The sequence below is a fragment of the Annulohypoxylon maeteangense genome (genome assembly GCF_022496945.1).
Source record: "Annulohypoxylon maeteangense strain CBS 123835 unplaced genomic scaffold GGS22scaffold_5, whole genome shotgun sequence".
Taxonomy (NCBI): domain Eukaryota; kingdom Fungi; phylum Ascomycota; class Sordariomycetes; order Xylariales; family Hypoxylaceae; genus Annulohypoxylon; species Annulohypoxylon maeteangense.
In genome coordinates, this window is record NW_025953252.1 from 143,081 (window position 1) to 162,390 (window position 19,310).

General features: G+C 47.1%; 7 protein-coding genes across 7 annotated transcripts; 5 read left to right on the forward strand and 2 right to left on the reverse strand.

Moving 5' to 3' along the window:
* The first annotated feature begins 1,592 nt into the window (after window positions 1-1,592).
* Window positions 1,593-4,186, forward strand: GGS22DRAFT_114166 (heterokaryon incompatibility protein-domain-containing protein). Its single transcript, XM_047958042.1, has one exon. The coding sequence runs from the start codon at window positions 1,807-1,809 to the stop codon at window positions 3,850-3,852; it is 2,046 nt and encodes a 681-aa protein (XP_047820323.1). The 5' UTR covers window positions 1,593-1,806; the 3' UTR covers window positions 3,853-4,186.
* Window positions 4,187-5,711, forward strand: GGS22DRAFT_114170 (uncharacterized protein). The gene is made up of 4 exons (XM_047958043.1): window positions 4,187-4,906; window positions 4,962-5,120; window positions 5,185-5,388; window positions 5,500-5,711. Exons 1-3 carry the CDS (start codon window positions 4,520-4,522, stop codon window positions 5,311-5,313), a joined length of 675 nt encoding a protein of 224 aa, XP_047820324.1. The 5' UTR covers window positions 4,187-4,519; the 3' UTR covers window positions 5,314-5,388; window positions 5,500-5,711.
* A 110-nt stretch (window positions 5,712-5,821) lies between these two features.
* GGS22DRAFT_186563 (uncharacterized protein) lies at window positions 5,822-7,101 on the reverse strand (the record flags this gene model as incomplete). The annotated part of the gene is made up of 6 exons (XM_047964467.1): window positions 5,822-5,982; window positions 6,043-6,166; window positions 6,224-6,489; window positions 6,556-6,622; window positions 6,684-6,757; window positions 6,813-7,101. 6 exons carry the CDS (start codon window positions 7,099-7,101, stop codon window positions 5,822-5,824), a joined length of 981 nt encoding a protein of 326 aa, XP_047820325.1.
* A 1,053-nt stretch (window positions 7,102-8,154) lies between these two features.
* On the forward strand, window positions 8,155-10,266 carry GGS22DRAFT_186564 (uncharacterized protein; the record flags this gene model as incomplete). The annotated part of the gene is made up of 5 exons (XM_047964468.1): window positions 8,155-8,421; window positions 8,486-8,717; window positions 8,794-9,128; window positions 9,180-9,236; window positions 9,292-10,266. 5 exons carry the CDS (start codon window positions 8,155-8,157, stop codon window positions 10,264-10,266), a joined length of 1,866 nt encoding a protein of 621 aa, XP_047820326.1.
* Window positions 10,267-10,980: 714 nt separating this feature from the next.
* GGS22DRAFT_157986 (uncharacterized protein) lies at window positions 10,981-12,166 on the forward strand. The gene has a single exon (XM_047960566.1). It carries the CDS (start codon window positions 11,309-11,311, stop codon window positions 11,933-11,935), a length of 627 nt encoding a protein of 208 aa, XP_047820327.1. The 5' UTR covers window positions 10,981-11,308; the 3' UTR covers window positions 11,936-12,166.
* Window positions 12,167-13,096: 930 nt separating this feature from the next.
* On the forward strand, window positions 13,097-13,798 carry GGS22DRAFT_198916 (uncharacterized protein; the record flags this gene model as incomplete). Its single annotated transcript, XM_047966208.1, has 1 exon — window positions 13,097-13,798. The coding sequence occupies exon 1, from the start codon at window positions 13,120-13,122 to the stop codon at window positions 13,795-13,797; it is 678 nt and encodes a 225-aa protein (XP_047820328.1). The 5' UTR covers window positions 13,097-13,119.
* Window positions 13,799-15,755: 1,957 nt separating this feature from the next.
* On the reverse strand, window positions 15,756-17,982 carry GGS22DRAFT_114202 (ferric reductase NAD binding domain-containing protein). Its single transcript, XM_047958044.1, has 3 exons — window positions 17,544-17,982; window positions 15,968-17,488; window positions 15,756-15,895 (listed from the first exon to the last, which is right to left on the reverse strand). The coding sequence occupies exons 1-3, from the start codon at window positions 17,714-17,716 to the stop codon at window positions 15,862-15,864; spliced, it is 1,728 nt and encodes a 575-aa protein (XP_047820329.1). The 5' UTR covers window positions 17,717-17,982; the 3' UTR covers window positions 15,756-15,861.
* Between the last annotated feature and the right edge of the window lie 1,328 nt (window positions 17,983-19,310).

The window sequence follows — 19,310 nt, forward strand, 5'->3', positions numbered from 1 at the left end:
AGCATAGTCTTGTGTAACAATCTTGGCACAAGGAGTTGAAAAGGAAATCTCGTCCACCCCTAATTACATCACTTCGCGACGTTATAGTAATCGGCAGTTATTAAGTTAGTACTTAGGTAATAAACATTCCGATTTATGCTGTTAGAGTGGAGAGTCGCCTAGGAAGATCGATAGGTGAAGCTGAGCTGTTTCTCAGGTAGAAATGGGGGCTATATAGGCCGAATCTCTACTATGGTGTTCGCCCGCAAATTGCCGAGAAATTTCTGATGAGAAGGATGTGAGATAGTCATGATAACCAAAGCAGAATACTGCAAAGTATGCAAGAAATCCTAGCCCTGACTCACCACCCATTCGCCGTCGCGCTGATGACATGTGCCTCGTCGCCACATGTGAGAAAGACGGGAATATGTAAGGGTATGGTTAGACCATAGACGATGTACGAACAGGTGGTTTTCAAACCATCCACGACAGACCTTCATCTCGACCTATAGACAGGTTTCGTCAGAAGGATAGGAAAAGTTAGTCAGTCCAGGTTACCTGTACTACTAGACCAGATGCTCTTCACGGGGTGGGAATAGCTATTTTCCATACAGCTGTCGAGAACGTTAATTCGACTGACTTGAAAACATTACGCTGTGCATATCTGAACCATCAAATCCTAAAACTGGAAGGTTATCCTTCAGCTTGCTTCGGTAAAGTTCCAGCTCTGGGTTCGCCCGAAGTATACGTAGTAAAAAATGCCAAAAAGGTGTCATCTATTCTTCCGTGGAGAGCCCGAATGTTTCCGATAAAATATGGGAAATATTGAGCTTAGGGCGCTACCCCTTGTCACCGAGCTGAGAAAGCGCGTACTGAATAGGTACTGTATTTGACAGCAGGAAGTAGACCGTCTTCTTGGAGCACTACAGAGGTATGACTGGCGAGGGAAGCCGTAGACGAGATTTCACGAGCTGAACAGCGTGCGTAGTACTCCTGATAAATCTAAGCCTTGGCGACTACTGTGAGAATATTCGGAAAGGTTCTAGTCCATAAGTCAGTATAGAGTCTTATGGGATACCGGCTTTAGTCTTTGCTATTTCTGCTGTTTTTGCAGGGCTTACTAATATGTTTAGAAAGCGCGTGATGCTCTTGCTAGGTCGTGCAACAAACAATATGCGTATATAGCAGAAGAATGGTACGCTTAATGAGAATATTAGCAGATTGTATATCTAGATAATCGCATTCAGTAATAGTAGTAGTTGAATACCTTATATCGCCTTCCATTGAGGGTTTTCGAGGCAATAGGGGTAATAGGGGTAATAAAGTGGGGCGTCAATTGCGTGCGCCATGGATAAGAAAAGGTATATGGTTACGCAGAGAGTGTGGAAAAGCTTCAAGTAGGACAAGAAACCGGCGGACATTAAGTTAAGAAACTCGCAAATATACTAGGTCTCTTGGAATCACATCCTCCGAATCCGACCATCCAGGGCCGGCTCGACAGGGTGGTTCGCGATCATGGGTCGCGGCCCAGCTTGTGAGGCATTCAAGCAGTACGCCTAGCCCCACTCCGTCCCCTCATCCCCTTCCTCTTGATAGATTTCCACCTTAAGTATGCCCGACAAGGCTTCGAAAAAATTACAACCGAGGCGTTAGATCAATTTCATTTAGTTTAGACAATATCTCTTGTTCCCCATCGGCTCGTGTACCTCTTATTCGGTTGGTCTCAAAGATTGACTACGTTTATAACTCAAACGAGTAGGCGGATTTCGTCGTCACATACGATCCTATCTGTTTAGGCTTAATTCTAAAAATTGCCTTCAGAATAAGATGGGTTACTTATCAAAGCCAGTGCTGCACCAGAAACTCCAGAGACCAGATTCTATTAGGCTACTCGAATTGCATCCCGGTAAGGGACAGGACCCTCTTGTCTGTATCATGCACCATGTTAGTTCGATCTCGACAGCGCCGGCGTATGAATGCATATCGTACGTTTGGGGAGACCCGAATGAAACCGAGGAAATATTGTGCGGTGTTGCTAATAACCCCTCCTTTACTAATGGGAATGCACCCTCGGAGCCAGGCAGCACCTCTTTAGTCTCCTTCTCTATTACCAAGAGCTTAGCGGGTGTGTTACGACGACTTCGTCTACCAGACGCAGAGAGGATCGTCTGGGCAGACGGGATATGCATCAATCAAGAAGACCTTCAAGAAAAGGGACTTCAGGTAGCATTAATGGGCAAGATATATGGGAGAGCCTCCTCGGTAGCCGTCTGGCTTGGTCATAGCGACAACCATACCAAGGCAGCAATAGAGTTAATTGACGTAATATCAAATCGCTGTAGGGAATTTGTTCATCCTGAGGGAATCGATTTGGCAGAGTGGCGACGAAAGCTGAATCGGTCAGCCCATTTCCTTGACTACTTACCTGAAAGGGGCGACGACAAAGCTTCAATAAATCATGACCCTCGAATTGACTCGCTAGATAGGTTCTTTGGCCGAGCCTGGTTCTGTCGGGTTTGGGTGATTCAGGAAGTCGCTACATGTGACGCTATCACTGCCTACTGCGGTACATTTCACTTACCCTGGGACCTCATCGCGCTTGCTGCAGGTTGGTGTCTCTATGGTCCGATGAGTTATGACATGCAAAAGCGTTTCCGTAACGTGAACGGTATTTCCAACGCCCTATTCTTGAGGGACAAGGTATGGCAGACAGCCGATACCGTCACATTTCTCCACCTCATTGGCCGAGGCAAGGACTTCGACGCGACTAACGCTAGGGACAAAATTTACGCCATGTTGAGCTATCCGACAGATGGTCTCCCTGGCGGCAGCGATCCAAGATTCCACTTCGAGTTGGAGCCCGACTATACGAAAGCTACTTCTGAAGTCTATAGCCTAGTCGCGATCAAGTCAATCCAATGTCGCCGCGACCTCGAGATTTTGTCCTATGTTGATCACGGGCCTGAGCTCAGCGATATGTCGCCAACCTGGATTCCTCGTTGGGATCGTCCCTGCACCGTGGGCATGTTGGATCAGCTGTCTCAACACTTCGATGCAGCCCTTGTGAAGGAACCGAATTATAGCGCGTGTGTGCGTATACCCTTATACAGCGACGGTCGCTCTTTAACGCTGTCTGGCTTTCGATGCGGCATAGTTCACCTCGTGACTGAGTCTATCAACCACCTCGATCTGGCACTCGATGCAGAAAAGGCAGCCAATAACCCTTTGATGGGCTCTTTCCGACCATCTCCTGAGAGGTCTTCTGGGAGCAAGCTTGCTAGCGAAGAGACAGACGACGTCGTAGTCCTGAACCTTAACGACTATACACAGTACAATGCCGAATCAATCTGTACCGCATATGCGAGAACACTGAGTCTTGCTCGGACTATCGGGCAGGAGATAAGCCAGCCAAGCGCCGAGCAGATCGCACAGCACACGGCGGACTTCGCATCCTACGTCCTCACAATGATGGATCTCATCAACCAAAACGCGGTACCCCTCTCTGATTCTACGGGTGCTTCTTCAAGCGCGCCAAAGTTTCTTCGCTTTATCCAAGACACCACGATACGAGAGACGCTGTCGGCGCTGGCCCGGGAAAGAACCGGCGACGCGTCGCGCTTCTGCTATACGCTAGGCTACGGCTGCCTGCAGCGCAAGTTCTTCCGCACGGTCGCCGGCCACATTGGAATCGGTCCAGCGGCAATGGCAGAGGGTGATATTCTAGTTATGTTCCGCGGTGGTCGAATGATCTATACGCTTAGGGAGAGAGACGAAGGCTGGTCACTCATCGGAGAGTGCTATGTTCACGGTTTTATGAATGGTGAGCTTGGGCGACGCGCTGTGTCCGATGACGAAGCGTTTCGGCTTTTCTAGCCCAGTTAGCTTGTTTGATTTGGCATTTAGTCGTGATGACCGTGGGTTGACGGCTGGCGAGAAGTTGTAGGATGTTTACGAATGCTTGGGTATAATACGGACCGCTCGTATAAACAGTTGCGTTTCTTCGGTTCTGAAATTCGAATTGAAACGAGGGGAAGATGATCTAATCTAGTTGATTACGTAACGCCGCTGTCCCCGCTTACGTAACCACGCCAAACTCGAAAGAACCGTCGGACCCAGGGGTGACTCAGCTGCTTAAGTAAGCCACGGGTCCATAAGTGATTGCTTATGTAATGCAAAAAGGGGCAAAAACATCAGTTGCATTGTTGCGATGATCGGATCTGTAACAGTTTCAACTACAGTCCATTTGCTAGCCATTGCGGGGCCAACCATATAATGACTCAACTAGAAGTCATAAAAAGCAAGCAAGACGCAGCTAATGTCAACGTCTATTGAAGCCAATGAAATAACCATGTTTAGCCAATCAAGGCGCGCTAAGCTGTTATTGGGTTCCAGAAAATGTTTTCAAACATCGACCTACACCGTTACTTACCTAGGTGTCTTGAAAGAGTTAAATCCTCAAGTGCGATCACACAAAAAAAGAAAAAACCCTTATACATCCAGGTATATACAAGATTAGTTATTGAAAGTATCACTCGAAACCATGGTCAACCAAACCAAACCCCAATCCTTCAAAGACAGAGATTACTTCCCCTCTTTCCGTAACTGCCCGGGCGAATATTCGTGGGACGATCGGTACCTCGCACTTCTCGATCCATTGAACCCAGATAGCGCGTTGGGAAACAAGAAGCATTGGTGTCTTCTTGCTGAAATTATCGAGGACGATACTCTCATTCATCCTCGGATCGTAGCGAAGGACCATGATGGAACAAATTTCGTCGTCGCATTTTACCCAGACAATCCAGATGACATGCCTCGCCTCATGAAAGACTTCAAGGTTGGGAACACTATCGCCATCTTTTACCCACTGGTCCATGTGTTCCCAGATAGGACCCTTGGCATCAGAGTTGAGGAGTCCGACGAAGTAATAGTTAGCAACCCTTCACCCGATCAATTTCCATTAGATCATAAGCTAACTTTCATAGATCATACCACTCAAGCTTTCTGAGGTTTTCGAAATGAACAAAGAAGCCATCAAATACACACCGGCCGATGGCGCTCCACTGAGGTGCCATAGTTGTGATGAGACGAGGGACAAGCTCCTCAGATGTGTGCGATGTGAATCAGCCTATTACTGCAACAAGGTATACATGCCCTCTTATACTTTGCCGCCTGTTAACCCATACACGATGTTGATTAAAAAACTAGGAATGCCAAGCTACGGGTTGGAATGAAAACAAACATAAGAGGTTCTGCAAAGCGTTGAAGGAGAAGAACGTCAAGCGGATGCAGTTCCTCGACTATGGACATTTTAATGGTTGCATTAGCTTCTGTTAACTTCTCATGGCAACTTCGACGAGGTACTACTAGGTAAGCTAGGTATTAGTGGTACACTGACTTGGGCCTACCTATGTGAGTTTCAATGGCGATAACTCCATCCTCCATCATCACCTTGCTTGCCTGCGATGTCATCTCACATATTAACCCTTATCTAACATGGCCTTCACTGATCTTAAAAAATAGGACTATCGCACGATACTAAAAATAAACATCTCCCCACATCAGTCACCTAAATCTAGATCTTTTTATGATAACTATGGGAAATGACTTAAGGATTACCGTCCCGTCTTTGTGTTTACATGTCCCCATACATTACCAAAGATCTTATCATTCAATGAATCGTTTCAAAGCACTACAAGGATACATCTATCTTAAATTACATAATACACGTCTACCTAGTACCTATCTATAAATATTATACAAAATTCTACAACCTTTCCCATGCCTTAATAAACCCATCTGCTAACCTAGATCTAGAGAAACCACTTAGTCGAATCTACCTAGCTTAAGCAACAAAGTTCATCCACCTCCCCGCTGCACTTTTTACCGCTTGAATTGCTCGTGCTGTAACAGAAGTAATAGCGATAATGTTTCCGGTGTCCGTATCAACTGTCTTCTCCTGTTCCTGGATGAGTAGAGACACAGATCCATATAGCGCCCAGGTATCTAATTGATGAAAATTAGCCATGTGAAACAGTCATTTTCTGTGTATGGGCGAAGACTTACCAGCATTCTTGTCGCCTCCTTCATCTCCCCTGGTGCGCGAAAGCGTTCTGCAGTTCTTCCAACCGTAGGCCTTGAAAAATCCTCCGACATCCTCAGTATCTCCGCCAATTTCGGTATGGGTCAGCTATAGCTTGTCAGCATGCAGATTCGAAGTGTTTTCTTATGGCTAGGATTGAAATACCTCATGTAGTAGAACCTTTTCAGCCAACTGCGTGGCGTCGATCGGCGTATAGAAGATCTTAGCAACGAATGTGACGAAGTTGGAAACCATCTTAGACCAAAAAGTCGTTGGCAATTGATCGCCAGTCCTGAAAGGGCTGTTCAGGACTACGTTCATGAATGCCGGGCAGATCTGAAGTTGATTGTATCTTAAATCAGTGGCGCCACGCAGTGTGACATATGCAACGGCGCCGATACAGTCTCCTGTATCTACAACCACATTGGTATCTATAATACCAAACATTAGTATGCCTGACTGATATTGTTTTCTGTGTTAAAAGTGACTGCTCCTACCAGTATCAAAGGACTTGAGAGGGTTACTCTTTCGGACTTTGAGCCGCCTCTCATCACAGTAGATTACCTATCACATAGAATTAGTAACCTCATGACAGTTTATGAATGCTTTCTCAGTATGAACGTACTATGTCCAGAGTCTGAGACAATGACGGCTTTCTAGTCGATCTTGTGATCCTCGAAAACCTACCACCCCACATATCTATAAGAATCATTAGCAAATAGAAATCTCGGGTAACTAGAGTGGATGAATATACTTCTTATAATATTCTTGATTTTCTTGTCGTCTGCTGCGTTTGGGGGATCTTCTCCAAACAAATTGTCGATAAGCTTCTGTTCTGGACCAGCTGGGTTCCTGTCTGCATTGTTCGCGTTCGTCACACCGGCTCTAGCCATTTTGAGACCTCTCTCAACAGCGCTCGCTACGGCGTTTCGCATGTCAGGGTTGCAAGAGTCTTCGTCGATCCAGTATCCCAAACCGGCAACACCATGGCAAGCCATGCCAAGTACGGCGAGCGAGAGACGCCAGAAGGTTTGCGACCTCATGTTGAAAGAAATTGAGAAAGGAAAATAGATAATGAAATATTAGTACAATGACAATAGGGGAATATCTTTGATAACTTAGATCTGTAGAAGAAATGTTCTGTAACTTCAGCGATATCTATCAAGTTATGTAGTAGCAGCCACTCCTATAAATAGGATATCATTTTGACATTATAACTACCTAGGGTCATCATCTACTAGAAGAGAAGCATCATATACGATCTATTTTCGTTTATCTCGAGTATTTTCATCTAATTACCTTGGCAAAAGTTGGCCTCCGAAATATAGAACTAATTCATTGCATTCGCCATCAACTCAGGTGCTTTTTTGCAAGAACTGCGCCTACGGCTAGTCGGGGGTTCCGGTTACTAAGACCCAAGGCTAGTCTGATGTCAAATGAGAGACTGGGTAGACCAGGTGTATGATGCTGACGACAGCATCTTGCTAGGCGTATGAGATGACGGTGTGGTACGGTTAACATTTTGCCATTTTACTATCAGGGGACTTTTCAGTTGATTATCCCAGGGCTATAGCTTGCTGATGCCAAGGTGGTTTGTTTTTCAGGCACGAGGACGACATATCCTATGAGCTAGGCCTCCCCCAGCTTTGCAGGGATAAAGTCACGTCAACATCAACTGCACGATTTGCCAGTTCTTTTCATCTCACGTAATTATCGCCGCAATTCTGATTCGATAACATCTTTAAAAATAATCAAAAGGTCTAGCCCACCACATGCGACCAGGGGAGAAATCAAAAGGGGAATGGCTCTTGGATATTTGCGTCCTGTGTAATACCTAAAATAGCTTCACCTAAGATCCAAGAAATCAGCACAGGCTATCAGCAATCGTAAGGCCAATTGATGAGATAGAATATAGCATAGATGTAGTATAGTTATCTGCATATTAGGCGCCTCGCGCATTCTTATAAGATATCGTTGCCATTGATATGTCGCATATTCAAACTCATTCGAATCAGTCTCCTTATAGTTTCATTTCATTTCCTATCCTAGACTTCATACTATTCTCTATATAAAATCACCACAGACCATTTTTTATCATGTTTAATCTTCAAAGCCCTTTGTGGCTGGTCGTTTGGGCTTCCACGGCCCGGCTCGCAAGCGCAATTGCAGATGATCGACCTAACATGACTGTCGTTCCTCGAGCCACCGCTGTTGTCAACGCAGTTATCCCGACTACCACAGGGCAGATCGGTGTTACTCCTGTAGAAGATGATATTGGTGATCCAGATATTTATCGCGGTACCATACAGCATCTTACTGCATCGCAGAGTAGTCTTATAACGACTCAATCAGGAACAACAAGGGTAAGTCCATCACAAGGAATGATAAACTGTATCACGGTGGACGATATGCTAACTCTACGATTAGTGGCTTGCAAAACATATAGACTTTCTCACTGAAACAACCAGCCAGGGTACAACCAAGACTGTTCAACTATCCGTGGCGACGGCCGCCGCGGCCGTTGGTAGTGTGGCTGTCGGTGACGTTACTGTTGTGCTGGCTGAGGGTCTGGCAGGCAAGCTTGCCCAGGCCGCAGATGCTGCTGTTAAAGCTTGCAACGCGCTTGGTGCCAAACGTGATTCTATTGCTCCAGATGACGGTAAGTTCGAAGTGCACGAAAGGAATAGTCTACATCCCGTGTAGGAAAAATGCTAATCATAATACCTACGTTTCAGTTCTGTCCTGTCTCCTTAATAAGGGAACCGATGCATACGCAGACAACGGCGTCTTTTCTATTGTCAATGCTGCCGAATGGAATTCCATTATAGTCGATGCTGCTCCGAAAGCCGTTCCGCTGGTGAAAGGAGCATTCCAGGTAGCGAAGACCCAGGCTCGAAAAGCAATGTTAGCACTCTTCATGTCTGCTGTATCGATCAACCTATCGCAAGCAGCGGGTGCTGCGGTCGTCGTCGGTGCTATCGTCTTACCCAAAGTTGGCTTCGGAACTCCAACGGAAACCAAGGATGACAATAAGTGTCCTGCTGCTTTGAAGACGAAGAATAGCGAATCGGTAAACATGTCGCCTCTTATTTAAGCCATCCACGTTGCTAATTCAATACAGCCGATATGCACCGATTTGGATTGTCTCGGAGACAAAACTACAGAACTTTGCACAGTTGTGAGTATCCAGGAGTATCAAATTTCGTATAAAAATAAAAACTTACGATGAATAGGGTGGTAATAAGGGCTGTCCCTGTCTCCTCGAGGCAAAGAACATCATTGCATCGATTGACACCGCGTTTTTGAACTTCCAAGGCCCCTATCTTAAGTCAATCGCTGCCATGCCAGACCCGAGTCCCCCTAAGACCATCCAGACAGCGGATCCAATCACGGTTAACGCCCCAAAGCCAACCCCTACTTGTGGTAGCAACGGAAAGGCAACCCCGTCTGTGACCTTCGATGTGAAGATCCCTAACGGAAAGGATGGCATTCTTGTCAACCTCCCTATCGCTAACCAGCCCGGCTCTTGGTCGGTTTCGTTTGACAAGACCGACTCGATTGCTTTCTACCAGATTGATGCCGGGGCAACTAAATTCGTCCCTATTACCAACGGAAAAGGGGCTCCACCGAACAACAAAATCGAGTGGACGGTTCCCGATGGAAAGCCTACCGTGAACACGAAGCTCAGCCTGAACTTCAACAAGGGCAACATCGCTATCAAGGGTACAATAACAGGCCAACAGAAATGCACGCCGCCACCTACGACTACTCCTAGCACTGGAACTCCCAACTCCAGCCAATGCATCAATGACTGTGGAACCATCGTATCACAGCTGATGGCCAGCTATGGAGACACAATCGACGTGACGAACGATAAAGACAGAAGCAAGTTCGTCGACTTTGCCACTGGCCGAAACAACCCGCTTGACAACGATTGGTGGCGCATTTCGTCTCACGGAAACTGTTTCTTGATGATTGGGAAGGATGCCAGCCATCGTGGATTCTCAGACTTCCCGCCGGCAGTCAAACGACAAGATCTCATCAACTTCATCAACCAGCGTAAACTTTTCGCGTGTATCAACGCTCACCCTATGCTAGTCGCCACTCCACCGACTTTCTTCAGCAACACGATTGGCAGCAGCCAAATCTGCCTCACAGATTTTGCCAATTACCAGAAATGTACTGGACATGTTGCGCCTCCGTCTTAGGCTAAGAGTTGGATTTCTGTTTGCTTGTTTTAGTATGGGAATAACGGGAATGGGTCCATTGTAATATTAGATAGATGTTTACCTACCTTAGATATAATCAATTCATTAACTTAAAGATGCCTATCCCTTCCGTCAATCGGTATCTCGAATAGGGCTGTCGGATCCCGCTGTCTTTAGTAGCCATGCAAACAACACGGGATGTTCCCGTAGCTAGCTGTATCCCTTGCCGCCGTCAAGACCCTAGTTACCTAGTCAACCTCGATAACTGCGCCGCCTCCATAAATTAAGTAGGTACCTGCTTCGTATAACAGCCACCTTTTCTTTGCGGCGTTTCGGATTGAGACTTGCATAGATGTCTAGGTAAGTTCAAATTAGGTCCAGGATATCAAGGTCTTGATATCTCATATACCTACCTACCCAGCCTGATAACTGATAAAAGGGTATCATGTTTCACATAAACCACATGATCGATAGCTATTACTAAGAACCCTCGGGTCGCCGGCGTACCAATGAGAATAGTTCGAAGCCTGTGCTCTTCCCGGCGCCAAGATATTGCCAAGAGCAAGTCCATAAAAGGATGCAAGTTGCGACGTTCTATTGATCGTGATAGGACTCTCTAGACATTAGCGTAGAGGCGTTCTTCGGTCCACTTAAAGATCCAGCGTCACCGAGCAGCGCCGCCATGTTTGTCGTCATGACGCATGTACCGAAGGTTGGTTTGGAACATATTGATTCGTTTACCTAAACATCATGCTAGCGAACGCCGAGCGGAGGGTCTCGTAATCGATCCATGCATCGTCATTAGCCAGACGGCGCGGATCCTCATTTTAAATATATGTATGCACGCACAGCTGATAAAAAGCACATCTCACCACCCTCAGCACCGCACTTCTCCCCTCCTCCCACACACTTACATCATACACCATACCTTCTTAATCCTAATACCACCTACCTCTTAAGCCTAGCTACCCGAAAACCTTCCTACTTTAATTCTTAATCACCACCACCACCACCACCAACTCACCTAACCCACCAACCCAAAATGCCATCCCTAACCACCCTCCTAACCCCCCTAACCGCTCTTCTCGCCCTCGCCAAGGCCCTCCCCACCAAGCCAGCCTCAATAGCAGTAAGAAACACAACCTGCACGGGAACCGGCAGCACAACCCGCGTCTACGCCAGCGAGCTCTACACACTCTTCCCCACGGACCCGGATCTCTCCAGCCCCGCGGTCCAAGACTTCCACGTGCAATACAACAACCAAACAAACCTCACGATCTCACAAGCAGCGCATTTCAGCGGGTTACCAAGCGGTGCAACGGGGTGCGCGTTCGGGTGGTCGCAAGACGACGCTTCAGTCGGGGTTCTTGTGGCCGGCGGCGACGGCCTGCTCGCCGGGCGGCAACTGTCGGGGTTCCCCGACACCACGGAGGGAGTATCGGCCGCGGCCGTAGCGCCGTTCGACACCGCGGGTGCGGACGGGGAGTTCCACACGGAGTTCACGGGGTGGGACCGCGAGGTCAAGGGGACGTATCACAGTTCCGGGCCGGGCAAGATTACGTGCGCGGAGGATGTGTTTGTGATTATCGAGAAGCCGAGGACGACGAATGGGAATGTGTTCTTGAAGAGGACGGCGGGCGCGGGGTTGTTTATTGATTATATATGCTAGATACGCTTGGGGAGGGTTTAGCGGATTAAGGGGTATGTGTGCGATTTTTAATGAAGAATGGATGGGTAGATAATGGTTGATGTGTGTCGCATTACGATTCTGGCGGCGTATATTGGGTTTATTGGTTATATGAAAAGTATTGGATTCGCATGTCTATATTAGTTAGGTACCTTCTACATAATGAGTTAATATTTCACTTCCCACTTCGGCAAGTCAATAATATCATGAATTGTTGGAGATATTACTTCGCTTATGATCGCTGTGGTCTGTCTAAGTTCCAAGGTGTGTATTGATGTATGATTTTTGGAAGACTAAAGGAATATGTCAGGGGTCACCCCTTTTAGTTTCGCGCAAGTAGAGAAATATGGAAACGCAGGATCTTATTTCTCAACGCTTCCCATTTAGCTAGGTTGAATATTCCGTTAGTTCATTCGTAGAGACTGGAATGGGACGTCTTTAAGTTCATCCACATGTCTGTCAGGTGGTTTATCCAATCCCATTTTCGTTCAGGGGAAGATAGCGTTAGGTGTCAGCTAGTAGATCGAAGACTACCTAGTAATTACCTAGAATCTTAATATAATCATGCGAAATGTAGGTAGGCAATCTCATAAATGATGGCATTCTGTAAAGATAAGATTTAATAATCGAAATAAAGTATTTTGCCTTCATCTAAAGCCTCTAAACCTTAGTGGCATAGTTTCAGCCACGGGGGTTTGGCGATACCCTCATGCATTTCTTAGACGCCACTCAAAGTATACATAATTTAGACGACATAATAGACGATGCTACATGTTCTTACAGTGAGAAAGTACCCAGTAAGAACATAAACTTAGCCTTAGACTAAAGGTGTGCAAAAACTTTCCGCCACACATTTACCAACTCCTAGACAATATATATCACTTTTGTTATCACGCACTCACCACATAGGGGCCAGTGCCACGAATAAACATTGCACGATCAGGAACGAGAATTGATTGATACACGAACAATCAGAGAGATAGATGAGAAACAGTACATATAACCCCAAACTGCAATCGCGATAGGGAGCAGTGCACGGTATACCATACCTCGTGCATCCTCTAGTGTATGCACAGGGCCTCGAGCCTCCAGGAGCCATACCATCTCATCTACACCTCACATCATTCAATTCTATCACCATACCCTCACAACACACATCACTCACCATGTGCCATCGGCGGCGTGTCTTCTACGCGTGCCTCCACGAAGACACCGACGTCACGCCTCCGCGCTCCATCCTCTACTGCGGCCATGCCGTCCCAAGTCAGGGCAGCAGTGCCAACACAAACGTCCGGCCGTGCATGCCCGCAAGTTTGCTTCCGCTCACGGACCGGACCGATTTTTTTGCGAGTATCATACGCCCGGTACCGTGCGAGATATGTGCCACCAATACAAGCCATATTTCTCTCCAGAGCCAGCCGTTGACATCCCCGACATTACCGATAGAACGAATGGTGCCCGGTGATACGCCGGGCCGGGAGACATCCAACTCCCGCGGAAGCAATGTCAACTTCAGCTATCATCTTTCTGCACTTGATCGAATCATGGGACGGCAGGAACAAAGTGTGGAGGAATTCGACTTTAGTTGGTATGAGAACAAGCATCACGATACAGACTCAGCCAACCTAGGGAAACCAAGTATCTCAACTACCAACGACAAGCCTTACGGAATCTTCGGGCCTAGTGATATCTCCTTTCGGTCTAATAAAGAGACAGATTCGATTGAGGAAACTCCATCTGCTACGGAGTTGCAGGACTTCCAACTATACGATGGAGAGAACGAATTTGCAGACGAACTAGAAGAGGTTCGTTGTGTGAAAGAAAAGGAACCGTCATCGAAATAATAATGAAAGTGTATGGTTCCGAAGCAACTTTGCCGTAATGGGATATCCTGCAAATTCGAGAGCCGCAAGACGGATGTCCAGGGCGTGAACACGGGGGACTTGGCACGGAAACGGTACGGAAATTACTACCAGCTATCCTCACCCTTTCCTTTTACTTTGCAACATCAGCATACTTGGCCATGCCAATATTGGACCTTGGTAACGATCCTCCTTCTTCAAAGATTTCTTCGCAACTCGGGCGTTAACATCAGACGGACTTGAAAGTCTTGGGAAGGCGATCGGATTGGGTGGAGGGGTTTCCGGATAGGCGATGAGATGATAGAGGCCAAAATTCGGAGAAGGCATGAATAATGATAATAAATGCAAAGTCCATGAAGAGGAAATGTCTTCTGAATTATGTAAATTCCAAGGTGGATCACCCCTGATCCCGTATCTTGGCTGCTTCACGATATCCCCTTCACGGAGGTCTAAGCCAATAGCAAAAACACGAAAACTAATCCAACCGGTCTAAAAGCCCGTAAGACATTTGATAAATGATAGGAAGCGATGCTGAATACCTGGTCTATCATTCATTCTATGATAGGTACCTACCTATCTACATACGAACAAGCCGAAGCCTTTGCCCGACCAGATATGACCGACCGGGATGAAATCAAACAAATCAATCCACATCGTAACAAATAATTCATATGATCTACATAGATGCATCAAATACGATTCCCACAAGCGTTATCAAAAACCCCATCTACCAGATCCAACATCCGTTTAAACCTGCCCCCTTTCCCTCATAACCACCTCCTCTCTCCTCCCTCCCCTCTCCATACCAAATCGCTATTATCCCCCGTCCAACACCTCAAATCGCCCAAAAAACCGCAGTTAATCATCCGACAAACCACCCACGAAAACCACAGAAATAAAGTACAGGACCACAAAGCTGACGTATCCCGCCGTAGATCGAAACCGCGTCCAGACCACGCACGTTTCACAGGCAGCGCGCGCCCACACGGCCGACCCACAATCGTAACCAGATCCCAGGGAACGTCACCCCCTGAACATGTGGGGGTGGGCGACGCACGTTCTGATTCAAGAACCGCTCTGATGAACATCCACACACTTAACACCAAGACTTAATATCTGTACGTACGGGCAGACGGCGTTCGCACAACCCCAGTACCGAGGTCCCGACTTGACCCAATATACCTACTAGGCACCTATCATTCTATCCCCTTTTCGACCGCCGCGCCACGGAACCCGGGAGCGAGGACATGAAGGCTTGAATCGAATCACGATCTTGGCATCCCACATCCCTTCTTGGATCCCGTCGTTTGAGACTGACTGGCCAATCGCGAAGTACGTTTTGCCCACGGGGAGCGGATCGAGTTGCTCTTGTGAAGAAGCCGTCTTGGAAGGCTTCTAGATCCATGTTTGACAGAGCCGCATGGAAGACTTGCGCAAACTTAACAATGCCATTTTTGTGAATATCCTGGAATCGTGCTCTGTAGTTGATTTCGCAAATTCGTGTAAAATAGAGTAACAGATAATAAGACATAAATCATCACGAGCGCTAGAACGACAAAACGAGGTAGGAAATACAAATCTACGTGTAAAGGATATTGCAGGTTTAAGTAAAACTAGATACAAAGGTATATATGATAATCAACATCTACTGTTAGTTCCCAGTTTTTCCAACATCGACTCCGTACATCGTAGGATTCGTCGCCGGTGGCGGGAATCTCGAAGGTATCGGCCCCAACCCGAGTTCAGGTAGGTATACATTAAATTCTTCTCGTGATGATGCTCCGCTCGCTATTCCGGCCAGGTCGTGTGCTTCTGGTTTGCTAGTCGAACCCATTAAAGATCCTGGCTAGACTCTAGGTCTACACGAATAGTCTAAGCGCACACACCCACTCCAACCGAGGCCCAAGAAAACCTGAATTGCTTGCGAACAAGGTCGATTAATACACAAACATAATGGTCATCTGCGTCCCGCGCCAGTGATTAGGCAATGCTTTCGGATTTACTGGCAGCATATCGACCAGGTCTTGACAATAATACGTAAACTTTTTAAAAGTTTTCTTTGCCCCAGACGAAAGAAAAGCTGCAATTGAATTAGCCAAATATTCCACAAAATAGTCATCTAGCGAATCTCGCTCAAGAATAATAAACTTACCCAGGTTCACTGTACTTATTACAGAAGACGTGGAGCGCACTTCCGAGACCCTTAGGTCCACAGAAGAACACACCAGCCTCAGCAGGCGCGTGCAGTTTTCGGATACCTCGGAAAATCATGTCCCAGTTGGGTCGTCCGAAATTCGTGGGACTTCGCAGTCCGGTAATCGTATCCTTGTCGGCGTTGGCGTCGTTGATCATGATATTTGTCGCATCATCTGCCTTGATCTTAGCAGTGAGGTAAGTGTGGATTTCAATTCGGCCATCAACATCTTGGGCCTCGATGGCCAGAAGTAGCGAACGGAACCATTCGAAAGAGCCGAAATCTCTGCAAATCCAGAAGAAGTACACCTTCGTAAGCCTCGTCTTCTTCTGCGGGTAGTTCATTCGATACCAGATCGACTTCAGAATAGACGCGAATGGCGTAACACCGATACCAGCACCACAAAGAACCGACACCTCGTACTTGAACACGTCTTCAGAAGCGGATCCGAAAGGACCGTCGATGTAGACACGAGGCAGGACTCTTCGCAAAGCAGGGTCAACTTCGTTGTTCTGGCCGTCAACTCCAACAACCTTCGAGGCGTCCTTGCTATCCTTCTTTCCAAACTCACAACCCAGTGCCGTGGCTAGTTGTCGAGTGAAATCACCAACCATACGTACGTGGATGGAGATATAATCCTCTTCGGGCGCACTGGTCAAGGTAAACGGATGGTATTGCCAAAGTGAGACTTCCGGGCAGCAAAAGAAAATATACTGTCCGGCCTTGGTCTTCGTGTTCTCCTTCTTGATCTGGATTTCGCAGACGTTGCTGGGATGTTGGATGACTTTGGAAATGTAAGTCTTATGGCGACCACGCAATTCGCGAGCAATTCTCTCGGCCAGATATGTGAATCCTCCGATCATCCAGTACTGCCAGAAGACACCGATAGCAGAGCTACCGACTGAAACGCAGAACGGCGCAAAGTCGGGTTGAATCATGCAGAAAGCACCGTGGAAGGACCAGAAGAAAAAGAAGATGATGAACATGTGATGCGTGTACCAGAATCGTTCGTAGTTCGCTCGTCGCGGCTTCTCGTACGAAGTCACCACCATTCCCGTAAGCGCAATCAACATGATGTATCCAGTCCAGCCCGGACCAGACACCAAGTTTGCAACCAACCATCCGTAGATACCCAGGTTATTCTTAGCAGCGATCTGGGCCAAGTTGTTCCAATGGGCAATCGTGTGAACCCAGGAAAAGAAGAAGATCGACCAGGCCGTCGTAATGTGGAACGTGATATTCTTGTCGAACTGGATGATACCATTTAGAGGCGTCTGTCTCGCGATAGAGATAAATGTCCTGCAAACCGGCAGCAGAATCATGGCGACATCCACGTGAAGCACCAAAGCCGCTGATCGCGCAATCATGTAAGTCGGTCCGAACGTATCTCGCGCAACCTGTAAATTGTCTTTGACGGCGTAATTGACGAATCCGAAAGCGAAAACGAAGGCATGAAGAACCATGAAAACGAAGACGAAACTAATAAAACTGTCAGTAATTTGTTTTGCAAGATGAACTCACGGATAGCACCAACAATCTTCGGTATCCTTCGTTAATCATCCACTTGTCGAACTTTTCTCGCATCGTCAATTCCTTCTGTCGTTCCTGGGTCATCTCTCCCGATAGCAACATTCTTGTTAATGGCGTCCATCTTGACCTCTCCGACGGTTTCTCCACCGGATACTGATTGCCCCCGTAGTAAGACATCTTTCTCGAATGACGTTTCGTAGCAAGTCTTTCGTAATCGTCGGTCTGATATCGTTTTCCGGGCAGATTCGTCCTCTAATTTTCCAAATACTCTTGAACTTTGAACCGTGCAGTTTCCAATCCAACACCACCGAGTGCCTCCTCTTCTCCTATTAGACTTTTTGAATTATATTTCGGGACCTCGTCCTTTTGACGCGGGTTTAAAAACAGGTAATGCTAATTCAGAGCCTGCTGAACGGGCACAAGGCCATCGAAGGAAAGAAACGGCGATGTGACTGGCAAAAGATTGAAAAAAGAACGGATAGTCGACCTGGAAGCCTGCCTATCACAGCCGCCTGTCAGCCAACGCAAAGAATCGAACAGCGCACCTACGAACAACGGGAAAGGAAGGGGAAAGCGTTTGTGAGGAAACGAAGGGAAAGGAGAAAAGGGTTCCGAAGATCTCATGCAAGAGGCGGGAAGGCAGTGGATATTATGGAAGACTGCCAAGAATAGGAAACATCAGGCCATATTTGGGAGATCATACCTGGGTACAACGCCGCGCCAGGGGTTGTCAACGTCAACGCTACCTCACCTTAAACTATTAGGTTATGGGAAGCTTCGCAAGCATAGCTATTACAAACCTCAAAAGCCGTAGAAAAAGAAATGAAAAAGTTCTTCGCAGGGAAAAAGGATTAAGAATGATGTGATACCGGGGGTGTAAAATAGAAAATGCATGGGTACGCTGGCATGATGAGATGTACCTGTTACTTGCGACAACGATGGATCGAAGCGAGGTCCTGCGTGGTCTCGACACTTGCGACCAGGTACAAGTAACACGCGTCAGGGGGGTTTTCAGTGACTGGGTCCCTGATCTGGCTTCGAAGGGGTTACAGCCTTATTACGCTGTATTACCGCAACTGTTTCGAGGCTTCGAAGCACGAGAAAGAGCCCGTAAAAAAGCCCGTAATGTAGCGAAACTTTTGCTGAACCGGATGAGAACCTACGAATCTTTGGTACTTCAGCATTTACTGCACCTAGTAAACACTAAACAGCCACATGTCTACCTAGTAGGTAGGCACTAAGTAAACTGTTAGCTAAGACTATTGTCTCTCAAGAATAGAAACCAGCACTCGCTGTCGATATCGATTGGATTGCGTGTATCAATCGAAGAATCTTCGTTCAAATCTTCAATGACCCGTTCTTTTCGCTCCGGGTGAACCTTGACCTGTATGATGTTCAGATCCTTACAAGGATGAAGATGTGGGTAATGGCACCACTGAGCATCGTCGACGACACGCCGCGATACGTACAAACTAACGATACAGCATTCGAAGCTAGGCGATACCTATCTCGAATTGCTGTCCGTAGAATGGTAGGCTGAAGATTGTAAGGAGGAACAGGAACAGGGCAAGGGAGTGAGGGGATTGAGGCTTGGACTCGGTTTGGGGTGTGGAGAGCTCGAGATCGAGATTTGATTCGTCATTGGTCCATGGTTAGAAAAGATCCTCGGCGCCTACGCTTCAGCATGTTTCGTCAGGGGTCTTTGACACATTCGAGACTCGAGCCGCCAAGGGCTTTGTAGCAAAAGAGGACAAGCGCCCGCCAACTTTCA